Here is a 25,061-nt window from a genome sequence, read left to right on the forward strand (position 1 = left end):
CTGCTGATGCACAGTGCAGTCCAACCGGCTTCTCTTCCAGTCACAGAGCTGATCATCATCATCACTGAGTTAGACATGGCTTCCACCAGCTTTGATCTGTACTTTCCGTCTACTTACAAGAGGAGGGTAGTTGTGCGCACTGCAGGATTTGGCTCTGGAGGAGGGATTGGAACTAGATCTGCCTCCTACAGCCACTCCACACCGATAGTTTCCTACGCATCCTCACGTAGAAGCTATCCATCGCATTCCCAAGCTGCTTCCAGCTTCTCTTCAGTGCATTCAGCTCCGCTGTCCTTTGGTGCTGCTCCTCCACCACTTATCCAAGCAAAGCAGATCAACTCTGAGTTCAAAGCACTGCGGACTCAGGAAAAAGCTGAACTGCAGGACCTGAACAACCGTTTTGTCAGCTTCATTGAGAGAGTTCATGACCTGGAGCAGCAGAACAAGCTACTTGAAACTGAGCTGCAGCTGCTCAGGCAGAGGCAGACGGACCCATCCAACCTCCGGGCTCTGTATGAGCATGAAATCCAGCAGCTCCATGCTGCTGTGGATGAGGCCCACCATGAGAAGCAAGTGGCCCAGGATCACTTCAACCAGTTGGAGGACATGCTTAAGAGCCTCCAAACCCGGTATGACAATGAGATGCTCGGAAGGGACGAGGCAGATGGTCGGCTCATGGATGCAAGAAAGGGAGCTGACGAGGCTGCGCTGGGACGGGCCGAGCTGGAGAAACGGGTCAGGAATCTCTTGGATGAGCTGGACTTCATGAAGCACCTGTTTGAGAGCGAGATCGCCGAGCTGCAGGCCCAGATACAGCAACGCACTGAGGTGTCAGTGAAGATGGAGGTTGCCAAACCTGACCTGTCTGCTGCGCTCTATGACATCCGTGGCCAGTACGAGAAACTGGCCCTGCAAAACCTCCAGTCTGCTGAGGAGTGGTTCTGCAACAAGGTCAATGTGATGGCCGTGGGGAGTGCTCGTGACAAGGACAACGTCCGGAACGCCAAAGACGAAGTCGCCGAATACCGAAGGCTGCTCAAAGCCAAGGCGCTGGACATCGATGCTTGTCGTGGCATGAATGGAGCTCTGGAGAACCAGATCCAGGACATGGAGCAGAAGCAGAGTGCGGAGATCGCTGCGATGCATGTGAGCCTGAGGAACCGACTCAGAGAAATGCCCGGTTTAGCTCCTGTAAATCTAACCTGATGTTTATTTCTCTGCAGGACACAATAACTCAACTGGAGAACGAGTTGAGGGCAACCAAGAACGACATGGCCCGCTACCTGAAAGACTACCAGGACCTCCTGAATGTAAAGATGGCACTGGACATCGAAATCGCAGCATATCGGTGAGTATCAGGCTTGAACTGGACTAACAGCAACACAGCTGCGTGTCTGTTCTGGCAACAGGATTATGATCAAGATCTCGATCTAAAATCGGTACTCTGATCAGGTTTCGTGCTTGTTTGTGGTTAGTCATGAATGGATGATGCTGTCAGGTCTAGATTGAGAATGCAAAATCTCCTGATGTGTCTGATTCTGTCAGAAAACTCCTGGAAGGGGAGGAGAATCGCCTGAGTGTCGTGGCGGGTCCAGCATCCGCCAGCCTCTACTCCCAGCAGGTCAGCTACGCCGCTCCCTCTTATGGGAGAATGTCATATCTGCTGAGCTCCCGCTTTGATGTTCCAGAAGAGATGCTAACTGCTAGCCAGGTGCAGCAAGCCAAAGCTAGCCCTCCTAAAGAGGGGGAGGATGAGGAGCTGGAGGAAGAAGAGGAGGACGCTGAGGTGGAAGACAAAGAGGAGGAGGGAGAGGAGGAGGACGGTTAGTGGGGTCATGTTGTTTAATCAATATAAGCAGAATGATAAATTAATCATTTTCTGTTTTGTCAGATGGAAATGAGGAGGCAGAGGAGGATGGAGAAGAAGAAGAAAGAGGAGAAGAAGACGAAGACGAAGAAGAAGGAGATGAGGAGCAGGGTGATGCCAAGGCTGAGGAAGAGGAGGGGGCTCGGAAACCAGAGGAGGAGGAGGAGAAGTCTAAAGATGGGAAAAAATGAATTAAAATGATAAATCTCTAAAAAGTTCCTGCTCGCTCTGGTGTTGAGGGACTTCCTGTCCCGAACGCCAACTGTACCTCTGAGACGCTCGACCAGCAAAAAAACTAAAGAAGTAAAAAGGAGGAGAGGAAGTCGATCGCTTTCCTGCCAGCGACATTTGCCTGATCCACTGTCTGCGTGCAATAACCTGAAATGCATCTGTGCTCTGTGATGTGCTGCACTGAGCCGCAATAAAGCCTTGTTGACCCGTCGGTCTGCAGCCTTTTCATCTGTAGCTCCTGCAGCAAATGGTTGAGGCGCGACCAAAGTTTAACTGTCCTCAACTCAGATTAACTCATCCGATGGACAGCAGCCAAAGTGGCTCGGCCCATAAACCAGTGAAGCATTTACACAGAAGTCCAGCCTATCAGAGGCAAGTCGCCATTTTTATGCCAAGTCAGCCAGACATCTTTATCGCTGTGTTAGCTGACATCATCTTCCTCGTCTGTCCGTAAATCTGGAGGCGCTCATAGAGCTGAAACCTCTGTGACTCAGCTTTAGGTGCTGCACCAAAGAGTCTGGCCAAGCGTCAATTGAGGAGGGGAGAGGAAGGGCGTGGCAGGAGGAGGGGGAAGAGCGGCAATCCTATTGTTTTATGGTAATGTGATTAGCTTTGTCCATGTAGCACCTTTTAAGAGCCAGACATTCCAGGATTTATGAAGAGAGCAGAACACACAAAAAAAAACCAAACTCCAACCTCTCGCTTCCCTCTATTTCCCTCCATTCACTTTAAGTTACCCCCCCCCCCATTCCTTCATCCTTCTGTTGCTAAGAGAAAGCTATTTAGAGTCGTAGAGGGCACTTACTCTAATAATTTAACTCCACTTTACAACACACACACACACACACACACACACACACACATTCAGGAAGCAACAGTAATACTGTTAATGTTTTCTTATTGATTGAAAAGTGCTGGGATGACGCAGCGTTGGCTGCAGAAGGAATGTTGAACAGTGCTCAAGCTGCAGATGCAGAAACGCTCCGTCGTTCTTAAACATGGATCGAGGAAAAAAGATGAAGCTTCTTAAATGCATTTTGCTGCAGAAGCTCCAGGTGTTTTCATGTTAAACTGAGCCTGCTGGTGTCAGAGGAAACAAGCAGATAACACCACACTCTTCTGACTGTAATCACCTGCTTCCAAACAGAGAGAAAAGTTGCCAAGGTACACAATGCTGCTGGTCTGATGAAGCCGATCACGTGTTTTATGTTGCTCAGATGCTCGTCATGTCCAGTAAATCATCCATCATTGCTGCAATAGTTGTTCTGAAACATCCTCCTCCTGCAGTGACAAAGGTCCACCGGGCGGGGGCAGTGTTGTACTCTCTGTGAGAAGAGATAGAGCCTCATAGGTGAAAGGTCACAGGCAGTCCTGATGGTAAAAGTACGAACCAAAACACAAATATAGGAAGTATAACATTATAAGATGTGCTTGAATATCGTTCTTGGTCTCCATACTGATGCTAAACTACCACAAGCTGTAAGTCAAAACACAATCAAGGGATTTAGAGGTGGCCGCAGGAAAAGCACCCAACAAAGGGCGAAGCGTGCTGGCAGGTCTGAGCCAACAGCTGTAAAGGAGATCACACAGCAGGGGGCCGGGGAGCTCTGCCTGCGGCCCCCATGTTGGAACAACAGCATTTACACACGTCAGTTAGGCTAGCTATCGTTCATGGGCCAGTTTGAGTACTGGTAGTTTAATGGTTGATATGCTTGTCCCACCGACACCTGTCTTCAAATGTGTTGATTCTTCAAGCCGTCCCAACAGACTGCTTCTGCCCCCTCCAGTGCCTCTTTGCCCCACAATTGCCGTGGGTGTGAGGTCATATCGCCTCCCTCCTCATCATGGCATTTACCAGCGAGCTACGCTACAGTTCTGGGCAACGCTGCGACAGCGTTACAGTAAGTGACGGACTGGCTAACCGCTAATGCTAGCTGTAAATCTCAGCCTGAACTGGGACAAAAAGACAGGATGAATCTACCACCATTATTCTTTAGCATTACTATTACAATCGCTATTATCATTATTATTATTAGCACCGTACTTATTAATATTTAATGATGCCCCTCCCACAACGGACTGGCTCCGCCCACTTGGTTATAATAATATGATAGCACCTCCCCCGACCCACCCCTCCCCTTGATCTCCCCTTGATCCTCCGCACCCCTCGCGGCTCCTCCCTCGCGCCTCCTCCCCCCTCCCCCGGGCAGGAGTCATGATGGCGGAACTATAGATCCCAGGACGAGCTGGATCCGCCGCCCGTCCTCGTGCTGGAATATTATTGTATATATATTTATTTATTGAGGCTCCGTCCGCCCCCCCCTCGCCATGACCCGCTGGGTTCCCACTAAAAAAGAGAAATATGGAGTGGGTAAGTGTTTTTCCTGATTGTTTTATTCCCGCAGGAAAGCTGAGAAAGTTGGAAAGTTCTGTTGGGACATGTCGCGAACGAAGCAGTTCCCGAACTTTCATTTTCAGAAGTTTGGTGGGTCTTTTGTTTTGTTTTTGTTTTTGCGCCTTTTTTGCGGGGTCAGAAATGAGTTTTCTCCGCAGCGACTTTAATCTGCAACAGTTCCGTGACGTTAACGCGAACTTTACTCCAGTTTATGAAAATTCCGAAGACCTTCTGGAGAACTTGTGGAGGTTCTGAGCCGCGGAATTCAGCGGACTGTCTGTTCCTGTCCCGGGAACTCAGTCTAGAACCGGGACAGGTTCCATGTTCCGACAGTAAGGTGTGGTCCTGTCTCATCGTTTGCAGGTCAAACCTGAAGTAGAGGAGCAGAAGGGCCCAGTTAAACCAGAACAGTAAAGTTTCACCTTAAGCGATATTAGCCTAAAATCCAAGTTCACTCTGGTTCGGAACCAGTTTAATACCAAAACAGCTGGCGGCCCCGAACTGCACCAGCTGAAAGTAATTATTAAAAAATAACTAAGGACATTTTCACCTCACTTTCACTTTGAATTAATGTTCTAAATTTCAAAATGTTCTTTATAAGTGTGCCAATAATTTACCATCTTGGAAAATAAATCAATGCCGTTTTAAATTTGGCACGCGTTTATTCTTTTGTGTCAGGAACAGATCTTCATTTGGCCCACGGGAGGAGATCTTTCTCCTGGCCGGCCTCGTTAAGCTTCCATGAAAAAGGCATAATAATTTGGCCACTTTATGGTTTTCCATCTTTTCCATAATGAGGTCATACCTGGACCAATCAGCACTCAGGACCTCGTGGTGGGCGTGTCCTTCTGCTAGCCATGATAGCGACATTGGTAGCTAGCCTTGTGGTGCTCTGTAGCTGCGATTTGGCTTGTTTTAAATGCTTTATTTGGAAACAGTTGATCCTGTGTGACATTGTAACCTTCTCAGGTGTGACTCTGATGAGAACGTTGTCAGTTTTGCAGTGTTGACTGCTGGTGTAAGCTGTCACATCCTCAGCGACCCATAGGTGGCGCTGCTGTGGGCCACATTCGCAGGTTTCTGGGTGAAAAAGTTAGCTGTTCGCTCTGTTCTGACTGGAAAAGTTTCAACCCATAATTCCCTGCAGCCACGCTTCCAGGTGACCTTGTTTTTGTGGAGAATTTAATCTTTTTAGTTGGGTTCTGACCTTTAGAAGCAGGAGCAGGAGTCACCAAAGCAGTGTTTAATCCTTTGGATGCCACCAGACCCCGTACAAGGTCTGGCATTTTTAATCAGATTAGCGAACTGGAGCTCACCCAAACACAGGCGAGATCGTGGGAATTCTGATGCTATCGTGGTATCATGCTAGCTAACAGGACCTGTGTGGATTAAAGGAACTTTTATCTGAATAATAGCAGGAGAGTTTAACATCCTGCACTCCCTTTTATACATTTGTAAACAGATTATTGTCTATGTGTTATTACCATATCTTGACTCCACCATCCAGACTCCTATCATTAAATCACACTCCATCCAAAATAAATGATGTTTTTAAAACATATTTTCAATTTGTTCTGAATCTGCTTCCGTATAGTCTGGTGTAATCTGTCATGAAGATTAATTTGATGTTACACAGAAATAAACCTTGAACAGAGGAGACATGACAAACACATAAACAGCTGTCAGCCATTAAAAAGCAGATTAATAATAATCCCTCTTTGAATGTGATGATATGTCTTTTATAAAGCAGCAAGAGTTGAATATTTTTTCCATAAACTGAAAATACGACCCCATTTGGCCCCTAATGTCATTAACATCATCATTGTTCTCCACTTAATGTTTTATTTTTTTATACAATCTGATATTTTGTAGGTTTCATATTTTTATGAAATCAGAAATAATTATTCAGAACTAAAATATTTATCAGACTTTGGAACATCAATTTTCTCAGTTTTTCAATGTAACAAAAATTTACCAGAATGATTAAATAACAGAACGTTTCGCTCATAGCCTAGCATAGCATAGCCTAGCCTAGCCTAGCCTAAGCCATCAAGTTGGTTCGTACATCCAACATAATTCCCCTTTTACTTATCTTTTAATCTTTTATAATGTTAAAGATATAAGGTAAAATGTTGCTGTTGGTACATCTGCTTTTAGTGTTAGTGACATCAGGGCACATTAACGGGGGCGCTGATAACATCATCTCTGGTGACCTTCGTTTCCTTTATCATGTCCAGGTATGTTCTGGTGGTGGTGCTCAGGAGAGTGTGGTGCTCAGGCCCATCAGGAGTTGATATTCAGACTGAGGTGTGACGAGCTGAGCCAGTCCGAGCATGCTGAGAAATGTAGCTCACGGCAACACAAACATTTGCCACACAAGTCGGGACACGGTTCTGCTCAGAGAGGACCCTCAGAACCTTTTTAACACAGTTGTTGGCCAATGTTTCTCTTGTGCAACCCTCTGTACGTGTGTGTGTGTGTGTGTCTGTGTGTGTCTGTGTGTGTCTGTGTGTGTCTGTGTGTGTCTGTGTGTGTGTGTGTGTGTGTGTGTGTCTGTGCTTGTTCCGTGTTGGCAAGTCGTAGCAATGAAAAGATAAAGAGTCGCTGCCTCTTGGAGTCGAGACAGTGAGGTGATTATTGAGGGGGCGGAGCTCACAGGTGACAAAGTTCAGCATGACCGCAGCCAACGACCGCTCCTGTGGTCATTAAATGGAATTTTTATGATGATGCATCTATAAAATGCAACCGAGGCATTAAGGGCTCAGTCAGGACGAAACAGAAAATGTAACAAAACCTGCAGGGTAACGAGCTGCGGCAGCATGTTCCCCAAACATGTAGCTAACGTGTGATTACCACAGATACCACACAGGGGGCACTATTTACATTCAGACTAAACCAGTTAGCTTACCTTGTGTAGCCAGCGTAGCTTAGCGTACTGACCTATCTGGCAGCAGCAACTCACTGTCACCACCAACAGTGTCGTATCAGATGGCCACGATTTATTACCATCAAAACACACACACACACACACACACACACACACACACACACACACACACACACACACACACACAGAGCTGTGGGAGGAACAGATCCCAGATCATGATACAGGTTCTGCAGATCGTCGATAGTTTTTCTTTTCCTGGAGGAAGTGAAACCTGATCCTGAATTCATTTAAAATTGACTCCTCTGTGCTCACACTGATTGAAGAGGGAATCTGGGATTTTCCTAAATCTCCCTGGAATCCTGAGCCGATCCTGAGTTTCTGATTAATCAATGAGCTCTTTTGTTTTGTTTTTTTAAAACAGTCTGTAGCTGCTGACCATGATTGAATGAAACACCTGCAGGTTCCAGCCTGGTCTTTTTTTGTGCTTCATGGACTCTTTGGACACTTGAGTCGCTCAGGCGGCAACAGTGATCCGACCTGCTGGAACGTCGGCTCGTCCCAGCGCTGCACGCCGGGCCGTGACGGCTCCGCTCCTTTTTGGCCTGAGCTGTGCAGAAATGATCCCCACAAGTCTGTGTTTCTGTTCCTTCAGCCATCTACAACTATAACCCCAGAGGTGACCAGGAGCTGCGCCTGCAGGTGGGGGATGCCGTGCACATACTGGAGAAACTGGAAGGTAAGCAAAGACTGAGCACGCGGCTCCAGCAGGAGCTCCTCCTCCGCTCTAACTGGCTTCTCCACATCTCCTCAGGGTGGTACCGAGGCTACTCTCTACGCAACAAATCCCAGAAGGTAAGGGAGCCCTCAGCTGGTCCAGAACCGGGACGTGCCCACACGTATGTGCACTAATCACTGATGTTTCAGGGCGTCTTCCCGGCTTCTTACATCCACCTGAAGGAGGCGACGGTTGAGGGCATCGGGTGAGGTCAAACGTCAGTGCGATGACGGGTTTATTTGTTTGTGGCGCCGGGGAGCACTGGCGGTTAGCGTTAAACCCATCCGGCGTAAAGAACACGCGGCTGTTTAACATTGGAACGCACGCGTGGCTTCTGTTGCAGGCAGCAGGAAGTCATCATCCCAGCAGATCTACCTCTGGTGCAGGAGCTCCGGGCCACTCTGAGGGAATGGGCCCAGATTTGGCACCAGCTCTTCGTGGTGCGTGTGGATTTCGTCATGCTAATCAGTCTCTCTGGGTTTGACTCAGCACATCAGGGGTTCGATGCTAACGAGGCGCTGTGTCTTTGAAGAAGCCGCTCGTGCTCGTGGAGGCTCTAGAACAGGTTTTGGTGCTCGTGCCAGTGGGCGGGTGCATCCTGAAGCTTTTTTTTTTTTTCTTTAAATCCGTCCCGGCAGGCGAACAAAATCCCGCTCTTCCGGGGTGTTCAGCAGATGGCCTACAGCCTCATCGAGTACCGCTCTCAGATCGTGTCGGGAACGCTACCCAAAGACGACCTTGTGGAGCTGAAGAAGAAGGTGACAGCAAAGATCGACTATGGTAACAGGTATAAGCCTCCTTTTCTTGAAGCGGTGACGCGTGTAGCTTCGCTGCCACTGACATCTGTGCCGCTCAGGATTCTGGGATTGGACCTGGTGGTACGTGATGAGGCGGGAAACATGCTGGAACCTGACTTGACCAGCACTATCAGTCTGTTCCGGGCTCATGAGACCGCCTCCCGCAGCGTGGACGACCGTATCCAGGAAGAGAAGGTCCGACTCGGGCTCTCCGCCGTCACGCTTCACGTCCGCGGGTTTTTGTCAACGCCGCCTGTGTTCCCCGCAGATGCGGCTTCAGAACCTGGAGATGAGGCGCCAGAGCCTGTTCAGCACAGTGCACACCTACAGCCTGTTCATGAACCTGAAGAACTTCGTCTGTAACATCGGGGAAGACGCCGAGCTGCTGATGTCGCTGTACGACCCCGACCAGTCCGAATTCATCAGGTCTGGCCGCCGGCTCACGCGTCTCCGTCTTCTCCTCCTGAAGACTGGTCTGATGGTGGTTCTGCTCCCTTACAGTGAGAACTTCCTGGTGCGCTGGGACAGTATGGGGATGCCTAAAGAAATCGAAAAACTCAACAACCTGCCAGCATTGTTCACGGTGAGTGAGTCCCAACCCGCCGCTGGCGCCCCCTACTGCCCCAGACTGGCACGATACCGAAGGTCGTGACTTTTCAGCGTCGACTTCAGCTTCTCACTGATGCAGATGTTTGAATTGTGCTTCCAGGATCTGAGCAGCAGCGACCTGATGAGGCCGCGACTGTTTCTGGTCTGTCAGATCATCAGGGTCGGCAGCATGGAACTCAAAGAGGGCAAGAAGCACACCGGAGGCCTGCGGAGACCGTTTGGAGTGGCGGGTGAGACCCAGGGGGTTTGTGGTGTGTGGAAACTGCAGTGGAGGTCCAGTTAGAGATGGAGCCGATACGCCTGCAGCACACATTTAACTGGTTTAGGTTTGACTTCAGAAAAGGATCATAGATGCAGGCAGGAAACCCCAGCAGCACATAAAGCAACATGGTTCTGAACAAAAACACCATGAAGAAACGTTAGCAGCTAGCAGATCCCGTCGTCATGCTAAAGATGACAGCAGTCTCTTCCTGTATAGCGTTAGCATCACACTCTTAACCTCACTTCAGAGCTCCGACTGCTGGTGTGGCAGACTGGATCTGGTTAGATGTTCCTAAACTGCAGAGGGAGAAGACAAATGCGCAGCTAAAGTCATCTACGCCATGTACAGACGTTTGTCCCTCTTAAAACAACACAAGTCTCCTGAAGGTGTGAGTGATGATGTCACAGATGGGGGTCGGATGCTGAAGCTTAGAGCTGCATGTGAACCTTGTTGAGAAAGCATCGACCTGACACATTTATAAAAGTGATCTTCATTTGCGGCCAAGCGCTCGGCTGGTGGCGGCAGAAACGAGGCGTCGGGATTGAGAGTGGAGCAGGAGCACCTGCTTTCTGACCTAGAAAATGGCTGCACGCTTGTCTTGGCATGAGACACACATGAAATTGGTTTAGCAGCAGCTGGGGCTGTTTTTCTGTTTTTCCCCCCCTTTTGGCAGGTTGATAAGTGGATTTGATGAGAAATGGTTTCCTCTGCGGTCCAGCAAATGGACTGAAACCAGAGTGTGAGAGAACATTTACCCGAATGAGCCGGGAAAAACACAAAAGGCATCAAAAGTTGAATAATTGAGAAGTTTTGTCCTGGCGGCAGGTGAGCCGGCCGCCTCGTTCACTCCGCTCAGTGGCGTTCGCAGTCAGAAAACGATTTCTCGTCCTATTAAGTGTGCAGCGAATGTGCTAAACGAGTTTACTGAGACGTTCCACGTGTGGCCGCAGTGATGGACGTCACGGACATCGCCCACGGAAAGACGGACGACGAGGACAAACAGCACTTCATCCCCTTCCAGCAGTGAGTGTTAAAGTTTTCCTCATGTCGATTGAAGTTGGTAAACTTTAACGTCCTCTGAATCTGACGTTCGTCGCGCATGTGGAGCCTTCGAAGGTTTGACGGAGGGAGGAAAGCACGAGTTTTCCGGCTCCGTGTGAATGTTATTGATCTCTGAAGTAATTCGCTCTTGGATCAGACCCGTTATTCCAAACAGGAGTTTCATTCCAGTGCTGCGAAAACACACTTTTCCTTTCCGAAGTTCAAGGGTGTGACGTTCACAGGTTTCCCAGACGGAGAAACTACTGAAACATCTCCGCCGCTTCCTGACGTCTAACCCAATTTTTTGTGTTTTGTAGAGTTTGCCCTCCTTTACTGAGTCTTTAGGTGCTGCGGAAAAAAACCTTTTTGTTTGATTATTTTCAAAAACTCATTGATTTTTCAGGTATAGTCAAGGCTTTTCTCACACATTTTAATATGAACTGTGCTGCTTTTCACTCTGCAGGTTGTCTTTCAGAAACTATCAGGACTGGATTATTAACTCTGACAGTAAAGCTAATATAATTGAAGCAGCACGGCCTTAAATTAGCATTAGCTTATTGGTCATATCAGCCTTGTTTGCATTTTTGCTTTAAGAATTAATTTACACTTTACTATCTTGGCGATTGAGGCTAACACTGAACGCTAAATGTATTCTCATTGTAAGCGTTGTCATTAAGTGTTGTTAATTAACACGTGTCTGTATTATGGGCTGTTTGGGGCTCCATTTGTAATTAAGTTGTCATTTTTCCCCCACACATTCTGTGTTCTGAAGATGGAAATGACAGCGTGCGTGACTAAAAACCCCGACCTCCCGTTGCTTCTCTCCCAGAATCGCCATGGAAACGTACATCCGTCAGAGGCAGCTCATCATGTCCCCGCTCATCCCGTCCAGAGTCATCGGAGAAAACGAGCCGCTCACTGCCGTCTTCAACAAAGTCATCGCCACGCAGGAGGTCAAGCACAAAGGCCAGGGTAGGAAGCGAGCGAGCGAGCTTTGCGCTGAGCTCTTTGTTTTGATCCATCTACCACCTGGGTCCACTTCTTTGACTCTGCCCACGCCGTTTCGCTGCCAGGCCTGTTCGTGACCCTGAAGCTTCTCCCCGGGGACCTCGCCCAGGTCAGGAAGGACTTCCCCCACTTTGTGGACCGCAGCACGGCTATTGTGAGGAAAATGGGCTTCCCAGAAATCATCCTCCCAGGTGGCGTTAGAGGCGCCAACGTCTGCTAGATGATCATTTTTACTGGCCGCGTAAACATGGGATCTGTGCTTGTTTTCCAGGAAACGTGAGGAACGACTTTTACGTCACCCTGCTGCAGGGAGAGTTTGACCGGGGTAAAAAAAAGACGCCGAAGAATGTCGAGGTCATACTGAGCGTGCATGACGATGAAGGGAACCCGATGGAGGTAAAACGCGACGCTAACGGCGCATCTGTTTGCCGGTCGGTTCACTGCACCAGGACGCGTCCTTCATGTTTTATTTCAAATTAATTTTGCTAGCTTCAGGGTAATTGAGTTTGACAGTTTTAAAAATGCTAACGTCCTTTTGCAGAAAGCCATATTTCCTGGAGCCGGGTACGACGGGATCACCGAGTACAAGTCGGTCATTTACTACCAGGTGAAGCAGCCTTGTTGGAATGAAACGGTGAAGGTAAGCCTGCGTCAGCCTCCCTCTTTATCTTCATCATTATTATCGTTTCTCTGGAAGTCTTTCAGTCGCAGGATTAATCTTCTCTGAGAAATTGGCCTGAATGCGCAGCTAATATGAATCTGGCTGCAGATCTCACCCCCTCCCGGATGTTTAATCCGGTATTCTCACCCCCCCCCCCCTTTCATTCCCGCACTTCTCTGTTGTTCTTTCAAGGTGACGATTCCCATCGAGGACGTGTGCCGCTGCCACCTGAGGGTGATGTTCCGACACCGCTCCTCCCAGGACTGTAAGCGTCACGAGTACCCCGTGCACGTGTTCAAGTTGCTGTAATAGACACCTAACGCTCTTCTGATCCCGTCAGCTCGGGACAAATCGGAGAAGCCCTTTGGAATGGCCTTCGTCCGGCTCATGAGCGGAGACGGGACCACGCTGAAGGACGGCCGACACGAGCTCATCGTCTATAAGGTGGCGCCGCTGCGGCTTTGTAGCTCAGCATGCTCGGATCGCCTCCTATAATCAGACAAACCCGTCCAGGGGACACATGGGCTTTGCATGCGACGATCAATAAATATTAAATTGGAGCTGGGCGATCGATAATCTTGGCCTATTCTCATATTTTCAGGCTGATACCAAAAAGGCGGAGGACGCAAAAGTCTATCTGAGTCTGCCAGCGACCTGGTTGGAGGTGGAGGCTGCGGAGAAGCAGACGGGGAAGCAGTTCCACCACTCGGGAGTGATTCCTGTCACCAAAGACAGTTTCCAGATCGCCACGCTCACCTGCTCCACCAAGCTCACGCAGAACGGTGCCACTTCCTGTTTCCTGCCTGCCGCCGTGCTGCTCCGATAACCTCCTGTCACTGATATCAAGATCCAGTACAACCTTTCTGATCTGGTTCTGCCCCAGTCTCACCAATAAACAACAATGTTTCACTACATCTAATCCAGTCAGTCTGAAGGTCCCAGTATAACCAGTCCACTTATCCCCCTGTCCAAGTGTAACCAGTCTATTTATGACCCTGCCCCAGTGTAACCAGTCCATTTATGACCCTGTCCCAGTATAACCAGTCTATTTATGTCCCTGCCCCAGTGTAACCAGTCTATTTATGACCCTGTCCCAGTGTAACCAGTCCATTTATGACCCTGTCCCAGTGTAACCAGTCTATTTATGACCCTGTCCCAGTGTAACCAGTCCACTTATCCCCCTGTCCCAGTATAACCAGTCTATTTATGACCCTGTCCCAGTGTAACCAGTCCACTTATCCCCCTGTCCCAGTATAACCAGTCTATTTATGACCCTGTCCCAGTGTAACCAGTCTATTTATGACCCTGTCCCAGTGTAACCAGTCTATTTATGACCCTGTCCCAGTGTAACCAGTCCACTTATCCCCCTGTCCCAGTGTAACCAGTCTATTTATGACCCTGTCCCAGTGTAACCAGTCTATTTATGACCCTGCCCCAGTGTAACCAGTCCACTTATCCCCCTGTCCCAGTGTAACCAGTCTATTTATGACCCTGTCCCAGTGTAACCAGTCTATTTATGACCCTGTCCCAGTATAACCAGTCTATTTATGTCCCTGCCCCAGTGTAACCAGTCTATTTATGACCCTGTCCCAGTGTAACCAGTCCATTTATGACCCTGTCCCAGTGTAACCAGTCTATTTATGACCCTGTCCCAGTGTAACCAGTCTATTTATGACCCTGTCCCAGTGTAACCAGTCCACTTATCCCCCTGTCCCAGTGTAACCAGTCTATTTATGACCCTGTCCCAGTGTAACCAGTCTATTATGACCCTGTCCCAGTGTAACCAGTCCACTTATCCCCCTGTCCCAGTGTAACCAGTCTATTTATGACCCTGTCCCAGTGTAACCAGTCCACTTATCCCCCTGTCCCAGTGTAACCAGTCCACTTATCCCCCTGTCCCAGTATAACCAGTCTATTTATGACCCTGTCCCAGTGTAACCAGTCTATTTATGACCCTGTCCCAGTATAACCAGTCTATTTATGTCCCTGCCCCAGTGTAACCAGTCTATTTATGACCCTGCCCCAGTGTAACCAGTCTATTTATGACCCTGTCCCAGTATAACCAGTCTATTTATGTCCCTGCCCCAGTGTAACCAGTCTATTTATGACCCTGTCCCCGTATAAAGTAGATTTTAACCAAGCTGAGGTGCTACAATGCTAGCATGCTGTAATAGGTTAAGTCATGTGATCCCTGTATACGATCATGTTTCCAGTGGATCTTCTGGGACTGCTGAACTGGAGGTCTCATCCTGAGGACCTGGACCAGATCCTACAGAGGCTGATGGAGGTGGAGGGAGGTGAAATCGTCAAAGTGAGCGTGATGCTAACTGTTACGATGCTAACTCTGGCGCTGCTGGGTGGCTCGGCTGTTGTCATGTGACATTTGCGTTGCTGCCCAGTTTCTGCAAGACACTCTGGATGCTCTGTTCAACATCATGATGGAGACATCGGAGAAGGACACGTACGACACGCTGGTGTTCAACGCACTGGTGAGCACGCCTGTGTTTATTAAACTCACAGGAAGTGAGGTGGCATTCACTTCCTGTCGTTGTAGCTTTTAACTTTACTCTTGTTTTTGGTTCCAGGTTTTTATCATCACTCTTATTGGTGACATCAAGTTCCAGCACTTCAACCCGGTTCTGGAAACATACATCAACAAGCACTTCAGCGCCACGCTGGCTTACATGTCTGTATTTCCCAGCATGCATTTTGTCTGTGGCTCCTCCCACTCTGACTTGTCTCCTCCCTCTCAGGAAGCTCACCAAAGTCCTGAACTACTACGTGGGCCATGCTGAAGAGCCAGTCCTGACCGAGAGGCTGTTTGCGGCCCTCAAAGCCCTGAAGTACCTGTTCAGGTTCATCGTCCAGTCCCGGGTCCTCTACCTCAGGTACCAGAGACGCCAGCGGCACCAACCCCGCGGACCAGAACTGAACTCACCGATCCGTCTCTGCCTGTCAGGTTCTACGGGAACAGCGAAGATGGCGACGCCTTCTTCAACTCCATCCGCACCCTCTTCCTGTCGTTCAACACTCTGATGGACAGACCGCTGGATGAAGGAGTGAAGATAAAGGTGAGAGGGGAGGTTTCGCTCTGCCCGTGATGGAACCTGTTGGCGCTGAGAGTAGCCGCCCGTTTGTGCATCCCTGCCCCAGTTGACAGGAGCCTTTGTTAGTCCCGCTTAAATTTCCATATTCTTTCCTCCAGTGAAAAGGTGTCACACCTGCGAGCAGCTGGGAACACAAGCGTCACCTGTGTTCTCAGGGGTGGAGAACTTTTAACGTTCTACGCGAGAACAGACACCTTTGTTCTTGCTACCAAAGCTATGTCATGTTGATCTCTGTGCCCTGGTTTGGGAGTGTCACCTCTGATGGTTCCTTAAGAAATGGGCGGAGCAAGTACACACCCGGGAATTTGGAGCATACTGGACAGGTTGCAAACTTGGACTTGGAACCTGTAACTGGAAATTGGTTGATGTTTTATACGTTGGACGTGTGCAGTGGGAGGAGCTTAGTTTCAACTTTGTCCATTCTTGCTTGGTCTTATAACTCACCTGTGTGTGTGTGTGTGTGTGTGTGTGTGTGTGTGTGTGTGTGTGTGTGTGTGTGTGTGTGGTGTGTGTGTGTGTGGTGTGTGTGTGTGTGTGTGTGTGTGTGTGTGTGTGTGTGTGTGTGTGTGTGTGTTATCCAGGGAGCCATTTTGAAATACCTGCCAAGCATCATTAATGACATCCAGACCGTCTTTGATCCCGTGGAGCTCAGGTAAATCTCTGGCCATATTGCTCAGCGGGGGCTCAGAGCCTGTCGCCATGGAAACAGTGTTTAGTTAGATGGTTAGACTTTGTTGCCTGGTGTAACGTTGCTGTTTGGTGGCCACAGCGTCCTCCTGTCCAAGTTCATCGAGAGCATCCCCGACACGCAGCTGGTGCGTCAGAAGCTGGGCTGCATGTGTAAAATGGTGGAGAGCGAGCTCTTCAGGCAGCCAGGTCGGACGCCTATAATGACTGGTAGATGAAGCTGGCGTGTCTGGTGATCCGTTGAGAACATCCCTGTGTTCCACAGACTGTCGAGATGTTCTGCTTCCGCTGTTCACCGACCAGCTCAGCGGCCAGCTGGACGACCACTCCATCAAACCCGACTACGAGGCCTGTGGCCAGCTGCTCAGCACCATCCTGGACATCCTGGACCGCAGGGACGTGGTGAGATCAGCAGCAGATTGGGATTCAATTTAGGGTTAAACAAACATGGTGGACGCCAGATTATAGTAAATGACCACAATACTGATCCAGGAGGTGATGGAGATACATGTTCGTATCTGTTTAATCTCAATTTAACCTCAATCATTGAGCCAAAGTTGTTACTTTTCTTTTGAGAATTCTGAAATTCGAATTTTGGGTGGCGGAAAAAAGCAGAATCCTGAACTTGGAACACAAATATTAACCTTGTTTGTTTAACCTCGTGTCAGTGTAATCCCACATAAAAGGGGACAGTTTCTGTTAAACATCGCTTCGTTCCACCTCATCACAAACGCCATCGTGTGCGTTCAGGGTCCAACTAGAATCCACGTGCAGCTGATAATGGAGCGGCTCCTTCGCCGGGTGAACCGCACCGTCATCGCCATGGACACCTCTTCGCCTCTTATCGTAAGAACCCTCACAGCGGCGTCATCGGCGTACGTTTCAGAAAGAGCGCACTGACCAACGTTCTGCCGCAGGGTCACTATCTGGCCTGCATGACGGCCATCCTGAAGCAGATGGACGACATGCATTACGCTCACCACATCAGCACCTTCAAGACGAGGCAGGACATCATCGTAAGTGTCCCGGGATCCTCCACCGCCACCTCCAGCCTCATCAATAACGCACATTAAACAGGCCGCGCCACTTAGGATGGCTCCTGGGGGGGGCGAGGGTTCATTATTGCACCCGTGCAGCTTCAGCGTTACCCTCACTGAGGTCTTTAAAGGGAATTTTTACCTAGATTTATGTCTGATTTATCCAGTAATTTCATGTTAATGTGACTGTAATGCTAGCATAGCTCCATTAGCTAGCCTCCGGGCCTGGTAGCCAACAGCAGCGACGCAGACATGACAGTAGCTACGTTTTAATCAAGCCGGGTTGCTGTCATGTGCTTAGTTTAACAATTCCGATGAATTTAAAGGGAAGAATGTTGGTTTTTGGCTGAACACTTGGAGCCGTTTTCTCCAGGACTTCCTGATGGAGACGTTCCACATGTTTAAAGACCTGATGGGGAACATCTTCCCGGCTGACTGGATGGTGATGAACCTGGTGCAGATGCAGGTCTTCCTGAGGGCCATAAACCAGTACTCGGACGTCCTCAACATGTATTTCCTGGAGCAGACACATTTCGAGCTGCAGGTGCGTCTCTGTCCTCGGTCCTACTAGAGGTCACATTTCCCCGATTTCCTGAAAGTCAAAATGAGACGGTGGCGCTATGAAAAGGTAATTAAGTCATTAATATTTGAAACGGCTTCCTCGCAGCTGTGGACTAACTACTTTCATTTGACCGTGGCGTTCCTCACCCACCCGACGCTGCAGCTGGAGTCCTTCTCTCAGGAGAAGCGGAATAAGATTCTGAATAAGTGAGATCACTCCTAGTTCATCACACAGGTCGTTTGAGTGGGGAGGACTTAATTAAACTGTCCTTTGATGCTGCCTCTCCTCAGATACGGAGACATGAGGAAGATGACTGGCTTTAAGATGCGAGACATGTGGTACAACCTTGGTGAGTCTGTCACACCGCCGCTGCATTATTGATGCAATAGTTTAGATCGTCCACGTTCAGCACCTTGTTTAGTTTGCTGTATTATTAGTTTCATCCTCTTTGTTGCTGCGGTTAATTGCTTCTGCTCTGATATTTCTCCTGTGGTGATGTTCGCCGTCCCCCAGGCCCCAACAAAATGAAGTTCATCCCGGCCATGGTGGGGCCCATTCTTGAGGTCACGCTGGTTCCTGAGCCGGAGCTGAGGAAAGCCACCATCCCCATCTTCTTTGATATGATGCAATGCGAGCACAACTTCAGCCCCGGATGCACCTTTGAGACGGTAACAACGCGCAGCTGCGGGTCTTTAAAATTCAGCTGCAGGTGCTTGCGGCTGTGCTGGACTTCTGAGACGAGCAGCGTGCGCGCGCGTGAGCTTGTGCTTGTGTGTGTCTTTTTTAATTCCCTTCTAATCTTTGTAGTTTGAGAATGAACTGATAACAAAATTGGACCAGGAGGTAGAAGGAGGCCGAGGGGACGAACAGTACAAAGTCCTGCTGGAGAAAATGTGAGAACCCGACAAAAACAGAAGAGTTCTTTTGTTCTGAAAATTGTCAAATATTGTCAACTCTGGAAATAAAAGGAAAGGAAATTAAATAACATGACAATTGCATGATATTTTTCAACCACAATAACCACTTAAAACCTAAAGAAAAACAATTGTTTTAGCTAACATTCCATTGTTTTTGAACAGAAGCAGGTAGCGTAGTGTGCTAACGCTAACGTATGTGTTAGTTTCTTAAAGTGGGCACCTTGTAGAGCGCCAACAGCTTCTGGTTTGCTTGTGCAGTCTACTGGAACACTGCAGACGCCACCGGTACCTGTCACAGTCGGGGGAGGAGCTCGCTCTGCTGCTCAGCACCCTGCTGGAGAACCTGCTGGCCTACAGAACCATCACTCAGGACGAGAGTCCAGAACACAGGATGAGCTGCACCGTCAACGTGCTGGTACGCCGACGCTTGGAGAAACACACACATGCAGACACATGTGTGTTAAATATTTATCTGAGCGTTCTGAAAATCTGTTATCCAACTTTTGTGTGTTTCAGAATTTCTACAAAGAGAAGAAGAGAGAGGACATTTATATTCGGTGAGTGAGACGGAACACAAATGTCTGGCGCCGGTGGGGTGTGTGTTTCTGACTCTGTGTGTGTGTGTGTGTGTGTGTGTGTGTGTGTGTGTGTGTCCCTGTGTGACCAGGTATCTGTACAAGCTGCGTGATTTACACCTGGACTGTGAGAACTACACGGAGGCGGCGTACACACTGCTGCTGCACGCTGAGCTGCTGGAGGTCTCCAACTCTCAAATGAACCCGTAGGCTAACGTTGGCACACCTCAGCCTCTTGACCTGAAGCTGTCCTGCTGCTCTCCCATAGTGGTCGGACAAACCCTGTGCCCCCCACCTAATACCTCGGAACGGAAAGCACGTGTGGACGCAGCAGGAGCTGAAGGAGCGGCTCTTCCAGGAGATCATCTGCTACCTGGACAAGGGCAAGGTGAGGAATACAGTCATCTTCATCAAACAGTGGCCACATGCTGACAGAATAAATGGGATTTTTTCCATCCCTCCTCAGATGTGGGAAAAGGCCATCGAGCTCGGGAAGCAGCTCGCCAGGATGCATGAGAGCCACATGTTTGACTTCATGGAGCTTAGTGAACTGCTGGTGAGAGGCCACGCCCACTCCAGTCAACGCCTGAGCGAGACGGGCCGTCGTCACCACACCTTTTAACATTCGCAGTCACGCGTTGAATTTAATACCAGTGGCCTCTTGCCTTAGCCGGATTCCGCTCTTATTCCACTCCTCCTTTGTCCTCCTGCAGAAGAAGCAAGCTCAGTTTTATGAAAGCATCATACACGCCATGCGGCCCCAGCCAGAGTACTTTGCCGTGGGATATTATGGCCTTGGATTTCCGTCCTTCCTGAGGGTAAGAGAGTGAGCTCATGTCATAATAGGCCGATGCAACGCAGACTAAGGAAGCGTCTGCTGCAGAACAAGATGTTCATCTACCGAGGAAAAGAATACGAGTGGCTGGAAGACTTCAGCCTCAAGCTGCTCTCGCAGTTCCCCAACGCTGTGAAGATGACCAGCACGGCTCCTCCTGGAGACAACATCAGCAACTCACCTGGACAGCGTATCCTTGTGTTGTGGTGACCACTACAGCCAACTAATCCCTATGAGCTATTTTTACCCCCTTGCTAACATTTAGCATGCTGGTGTCTGTTAAATTGGCTGTCATATCGGGAGTTTCCAGAGTTCCCCAAGTTTGATTTTTCCGAGGCGGAACCCAGACATCCAGTGTTTCACAGTGAAGCCAGTCCTCGACATGCCGCAGCAGTTTAAAGACAAAGGCGTTCCGGAGCAGATATTGAAGTGCGTGAACAAAGTCGGCTTGTTTGTCTTCTGATCGTCAACGGTCTGTTCTCATTGGTCTGTTCTCCGTCAGTTATTACAGAACCAATGAAGTGGAGCAGTTCCAGTACTCCCGCCCCTTCAGGAAAGGAGAAAAAGACCCGGATAACGAATTTGCTGTAAATGATTCTTTGAAATCCACAAATTCTTCTACATGTTTCACATTTCTGTGAAAAAGCACTGAGGTCGCCATGGTTCCGTGTGTCCTCCAGACCATGTGGATTGAGAGAACCACCTACATCACAGCGTACCGTTTCCCAGGGATCCTCAAATGGTTTGAGGTCAAATCGGTGTCAGTGGTAAGAATCGGGCCACATGCTGAAATGTTGGCGTTTCACATCCAGACCGACTCTTAATCCGCGTTCCTTTGGCTGGCAGGAGGAAATCAGCCCTCTGGAGAACGCCATTGAAACGATGGAGATGGCCAACGAGAAGCTCAGCAACCTGGTGCAGCAGCAGGGATGCGACCGCTCGCTGTCCATCAACCCGCTGTCCATGAAGCTGAACGGCATCGTCGACCCCGCCGTCATGGGCGGCTTCTCCAACTATGAGAAGGTTTGTGCTCCGTGTTTGCTGTTTGGGATCATTGAAGCCCAGTTGAGGTTTTGTCTCGATCTTCTTCTTCTTCGCAGGCGTTCTTCACAGATGCCTACATCCAGGAGCACCCAGAGGACCAGGAGCGCATCGAGGTTCTGAAACACCTCATCGCCCTGCAGGTGACTTCTCCCGTTCCGTCCTTTTAGGCACCACCTGATAGCTGTGCTCGCTCAGTAACGCTGGCGTTCCTCTGCAGATCCCCCTGCTGGCGGAGGGGATTCGCATCCATGGCGAGAAGGCGACGGAGCAGCTGAGGCCGCTCCACAACCGCCTGGTCACATGTTTCCAGGACCTCCGGGAGAAAGTGGAGAAACATTATGGTGTCATCACACTGGTGCGTCTCTTCCTTTGGTCCTTTGATCTGAGCCTTGTTAACGTCAGCCCTGCCTGTTTCCCCACTGACGTCTCGTGTTCCGCAGCCATGTTCGCTCACAGAGAAGAAGAAGAGCCGCGTGGGCTCCGTTGTCATGCCTTACATCCACTCCTCCACCCTGCGCCGCATGTCCACCATTTCCACCGTCTCCAGTACCTCCTCTGGCCTCTCCAGCGGCTCCGCCTCCTCCGACAGCCCCGCCCACCAAGAGCCAGCGTACGAAAAAACAGATAAGAGATTAGATCTTAATTAATGAGGGATGACTTGTGTCCTAGAAGGAGAGAGCACATCAGATGATTGTGAACCATTCTCTCTTCAGCAGGGATCGCAGAACATCAATTCTGTCACGCTCGGAGGAAGACAACCGGATCGCCAGAAAGAATCGAAAGGAGTGGAGCGTGAGCAAATCCCAGGTTCTGTTGGAGAGGCAGCCTGATGCAGATGAGGTGAGACTTTGTTCGTTAGCTGTTCTGCGGTCTCATTGTGGACTGTTCTGTTAACTGTTGTGTTCTTCTCTTATCAGAAACCTCCAGAGAAACATCAGAGACCAAAGAGTCTGCAGCTGGGAGACAGACGTCTCACTCTTTCGCTGTTCCAGGGTGTCTCATCCCAGCTCAGTCTGCTGAACCCTCTGAGCCCATTGCCTGCCTCGCCACACACGCCACACACTCCCAGAAGCTCCAGTACGTGCACGTACACACACCACTCCAGGACATAACTAGTCACCCCCCCACCAATTTACCACACATCACATGCAGTGTGTGAACCAATCAGGTCACACAATCACTTTGTCTCTCTCTCTCTCACACACATGCATTCACTCACGCACGTGCACACACACTTATCCCCTCTTGTTGCAGGTTATTCCTCACTCCTCAGTGATAATGATGTTAGCTTGGCCGACACCCCTGGAACGCCACCACCGATGCCTCCAAAGAAGCACCCCCACGATCCTGATCATGGCTGGTTGTCCTCAGAGGTACTCGTTAGCCCCGCCCACCTACTCGCTCTGTGCTCTAAGTGTGATTAAACTCTGATGTGAACTCTGTGTTTTGCAGCACACTCCTCCGCTGCCTGTGAAACACGATGGCAAGCCGCCGCCGCCGCCCCCAAAAGCACGGAAGTCCATGTTCCCCACCTACGAGCACCCCCCTCACTGAGGCGATCGTTACGCAATCTCACGCTCCTCAGGTGGTTGTTCTTCAGATGATGACATTTCTTTAAAGCAGAAGCGTCTCTGTGGAAGTCTGGAAAGTCCGTGCCATATTTCACCTTTTATTTTGTGTTGGGCTGCCATCGATGGCTTGTTTGGGGGGAATCATGAGTCCCTACAGTCGGTGCCACACTGGTTTCTATGAGGGGAAAGAACAATTTTTTCCTTTAATGTTTTTAATGATGAACTGACACTGGACAACTTGTGCTCCCGTCAGCTGTTCAGCAGAATTCCAGCTGCTGCCGCTGAGGTCACAGTTACATTTACCCAAACTGCAACATTTTACAGACACTGGACAGCGTCGATGAATGTGAGGAACAAACGTGTTTCTGAATGTTCGTGATGAGCTGAAAACTGTAACTTTAGATCTTCAAGGGAAGTTTTTCATGTTTACTCTCACCTGTAGTCCTGTTTACCATCTCAGATATGCTAAAAAACATTCCAGACAAAAAGAACGTGTGCATCTGCTAATCGAAGACTAGCTCAGCATGACAGGACCACAACATCACTGAACCTACTTTTTTGTTTTTGCTAACGGTCACTGAATTGATTCCAGGAAGACGGTATGCAGTAGCAGTTATTACTGATGTTGAATCATTTTTGAGATAAAATAACATATTTGTCAACTGACTGGCTCAGAATGGTGAAAGTATTCACAACATCCTAGTTAGCATCAATGATTTTTTTTATTCTTGCGCAATATGTCTTGATGGGAGCCGGCATTTGGACACAATGAATGCAACAGAACTAGATTTAACCAATGAGTTTAGCTTATTATGCTTACGTAGCTAGTCAGCATTTTATCTGGATGTATAAACAGAACTACAGGTAACAAATGGAAGAATTGTTTGTTTTGGGGAGCAGCATCTCTGAAAAGGATAAGTTTGACATTTTGGCACTAAAATTATATGCACCTACGGTAAGAGCTATTTAGCTGTGCTTAGCATTCAACTCGAGCATGTAGAGCCAGGCCACAGTGAACAAATTTCCCAGAGGCTTTTGGCTCAGGTAAATGTTGTATGAATTGTCAAACTGCTTCTTTGCAGAGGTTGTACGGTACAAACTCATTTTTAAAATTCCATTTCTCATTTTACCATAACTTCTTTTGAGATTTAAATTATTTTCTTTCACTGAATTTGAATGCTTCTACTGATTTGCACACACGGTGTGTCGAGATTTTAATCATATGTGTAGCACAAACACGTTTTTTGCGTTCTTCTTGTTATTCATGTGTAAAATAAGCTGGTTTATTTTCCTCCATAAATCTATGCATGAGAGCAGATCAAGAGTGGATGACACAAGTGTCAGTATTTTTATTTCATTTATAGTTTCAAAATAAAATTTTGTATTTTGGAACAAATAAATTTTTTTTATAAAGGGTTTGAAGATGAGTCTCTGTTTTCAGTTTGAATGAACTATCAGAGTTCAACCTTCATTTGCCTAAACATAATAATTGGTCATAATTTAAGCATCATTAACTATTTTTACTGATTTGAGTTTTTCTACTAATTCTACCGTCGTGGTTTATTTTAAGTGTGGATCATGTGTTGATCCATCAAGAGCCGCCAGTTCTCCCAGTCAAACAGTGAAATCCTCCTCATCAATCTGCATGTCCCTGTGTGTGTGCGTGCGCGTGTGCATGTGTGTGTGCACGCACGCATTCAGCTGTGCAAAGATGAAGTGGGTGCATCAGGTCGGCTCTAATGTCTCCATGGAAACAATCTCCATGTTGACATTGTAATGCAGAGAAGTATTCTTACATTCTTCCCGCAGGTGATGGGAACACACACACACACAGGTGACCTTTTGCTCTCAGGATTAAACAGGTTTTAAAAATGAGTTGTTGAATAGTGGTAAAACTAACTCTACAACTCGTGTGTGTGTGTATATATACATAAACACACACTCGGATCCATGGAGAGATTCCTAAATAACCTTGACCTTATATGTGCCTCTACTATTCTCCTAATTTGCTGCTTTTTGATGATAATCGGAACATATAATAGGCCCATAAAGTACGTTTGCCAGCTCTAATACTTATAATTAAAGGCAGCTGCTGAAGCTCTCTCATATATGCTTTAATTATTAATATTGAGCCGCTTTCCGTGTTGGTGAATGTGATCCAGTCTTCCGTGGGGGGTTAAATCTGAGGCGCAT

General features: G+C 48.5%; 2 protein-coding genes across 5 annotated transcripts; both read left to right on the forward strand.

The window, feature by feature from the left end:
- The first annotated feature begins 6 nt into the window (after positions 1 to 6).
- neflb (neurofilament light chain b) lies at positions 7 to 2,309 on the forward strand. Of its 2 annotated transcripts, none has more exons than XM_057034333.1 (4): positions 7 to 1,146; positions 1,224 to 1,348; positions 1,546 to 1,823; positions 1,892 to 2,309. In XM_057034333.1, exons 1-4 carry the CDS (start codon positions 7 to 9, stop codon positions 2,056 to 2,058), a joined length of 1,710 nt encoding a protein of 569 aa, XP_056890313.1. In that variant the 3' UTR covers positions 2,059 to 2,309. The 2 variants fall into 2 exon arrangements, with proteins under 2 accessions (XP_056890313.1, XP_056890314.1); XM_057034334.1 differs by having other exon boundaries at positions 1,546 to 1,780; positions 1,891 to 2,309.
- Positions 2,310 to 4,287: 1,978 nt separating this feature from the next.
- dock5 (dedicator of cytokinesis 5) lies at positions 4,288 to 24,284 on the forward strand. Of its 3 annotated transcripts, none has more exons than XM_057033228.1 (51): positions 4,288 to 4,469; positions 8,033 to 8,116; positions 8,192 to 8,232; positions 8,305 to 8,360; positions 8,499 to 8,595; positions 8,794 to 8,942; positions 9,012 to 9,147; positions 9,221 to 9,378; positions 9,454 to 9,535; positions 9,662 to 9,791; positions 10,774 to 10,846; positions 11,694 to 11,836; positions 11,938 to 12,063; positions 12,144 to 12,268; positions 12,414 to 12,512; positions 12,726 to 12,798; positions 12,874 to 12,977; positions 13,135 to 13,315; positions 14,747 to 14,844; positions 14,933 to 15,022; positions 15,119 to 15,219; positions 15,287 to 15,421; positions 15,493 to 15,604; positions 16,222 to 16,292; positions 16,410 to 16,516; positions 16,593 to 16,729; positions 17,078 to 17,173; positions 17,245 to 17,343; positions 17,738 to 17,908; positions 18,032 to 18,132; positions 18,217 to 18,275; positions 18,440 to 18,594; positions 18,734 to 18,819; positions 19,102 to 19,258; positions 19,360 to 19,400; positions 19,511 to 19,601; positions 19,687 to 19,806; positions 19,885 to 19,974; positions 20,132 to 20,236; positions 20,302 to 20,443; positions 20,601 to 20,682; positions 20,756 to 20,840; positions 20,934 to 21,020; positions 21,100 to 21,276; positions 21,354 to 21,437; positions 21,515 to 21,652; positions 21,738 to 21,907; positions 22,011 to 22,137; positions 22,215 to 22,374; positions 22,552 to 22,670; positions 22,750 to 24,284. In XM_057033228.1, exons 1-51 carry the CDS (start codon positions 4,427 to 4,429, stop codon positions 22,849 to 22,851), a joined length of 5,595 nt encoding a protein of 1,864 aa, XP_056889208.1. In that variant the 5' UTR covers positions 4,288 to 4,426; the 3' UTR covers positions 22,852 to 24,284. The 3 variants fall into 3 exon arrangements, with proteins under 3 accessions (XP_056889208.1, XP_056889209.1, XP_056889207.1); XM_057033229.1 differs by having other exon boundaries at positions 22,014 to 22,137; XM_057033227.1 differs by having other exon boundaries at positions 8,033 to 8,232.
- Positions 24,285 to 25,061: the final 777 nt, after the last annotated feature.

This window comes from Takifugu flavidus, chromosome 5 (assembly GCF_003711565.1).
Source record: "Takifugu flavidus isolate HTHZ2018 chromosome 5, ASM371156v2, whole genome shotgun sequence".
NCBI lineage: Eukaryota > Metazoa > Chordata > Actinopteri > Tetraodontiformes > Tetraodontidae > Takifugu > Takifugu flavidus.

Excerpts from the sequence above, each read along its gene's own strand:
- neflb (XM_057034333.1), top strand. The coding sequence starts at position 7 with ATGCACAGTGCAGTCCAACCGGCTTCTCTTCCAGTCACAGAGCTGATC. Across the intron at positions 1,147-1,223 it reads CGGAGATCGCTGCGATGCAT|GACACAATAACTCAACTGGA; the intron begins GTGAGCCTGAGG and ends ATTTCTCTGCAG. Across the intron at positions 1,824-1,891 it reads GGAGGGAGAGGAGGAGGACG|ATGGAAATGAGGAGGCAGAG; the intron begins GTTAGTGGGGTC and ends CTGTTTTGTCAG.
- dock5 (XM_057033227.1), top strand. The coding sequence starts at position 4,427 with ATGACCCGCTGGGTTCCCACTAAAAAAGAGAAATATGGAGTGG. Across the intron at positions 17,909-18,031 it reads AGACACATTTCGAGCTGCAG|CTGTGGACTAACTACTTTCA; the intron begins GTGCGTCTCTGT and ends GCTTCCTCGCAG. Across the intron at positions 20,841-20,933 it reads ACCCGGATAACGAATTTGCT|ACCATGTGGATTGAGAGAAC; the intron begins GTAAATGATTCT and ends TGTGTCCTCCAG.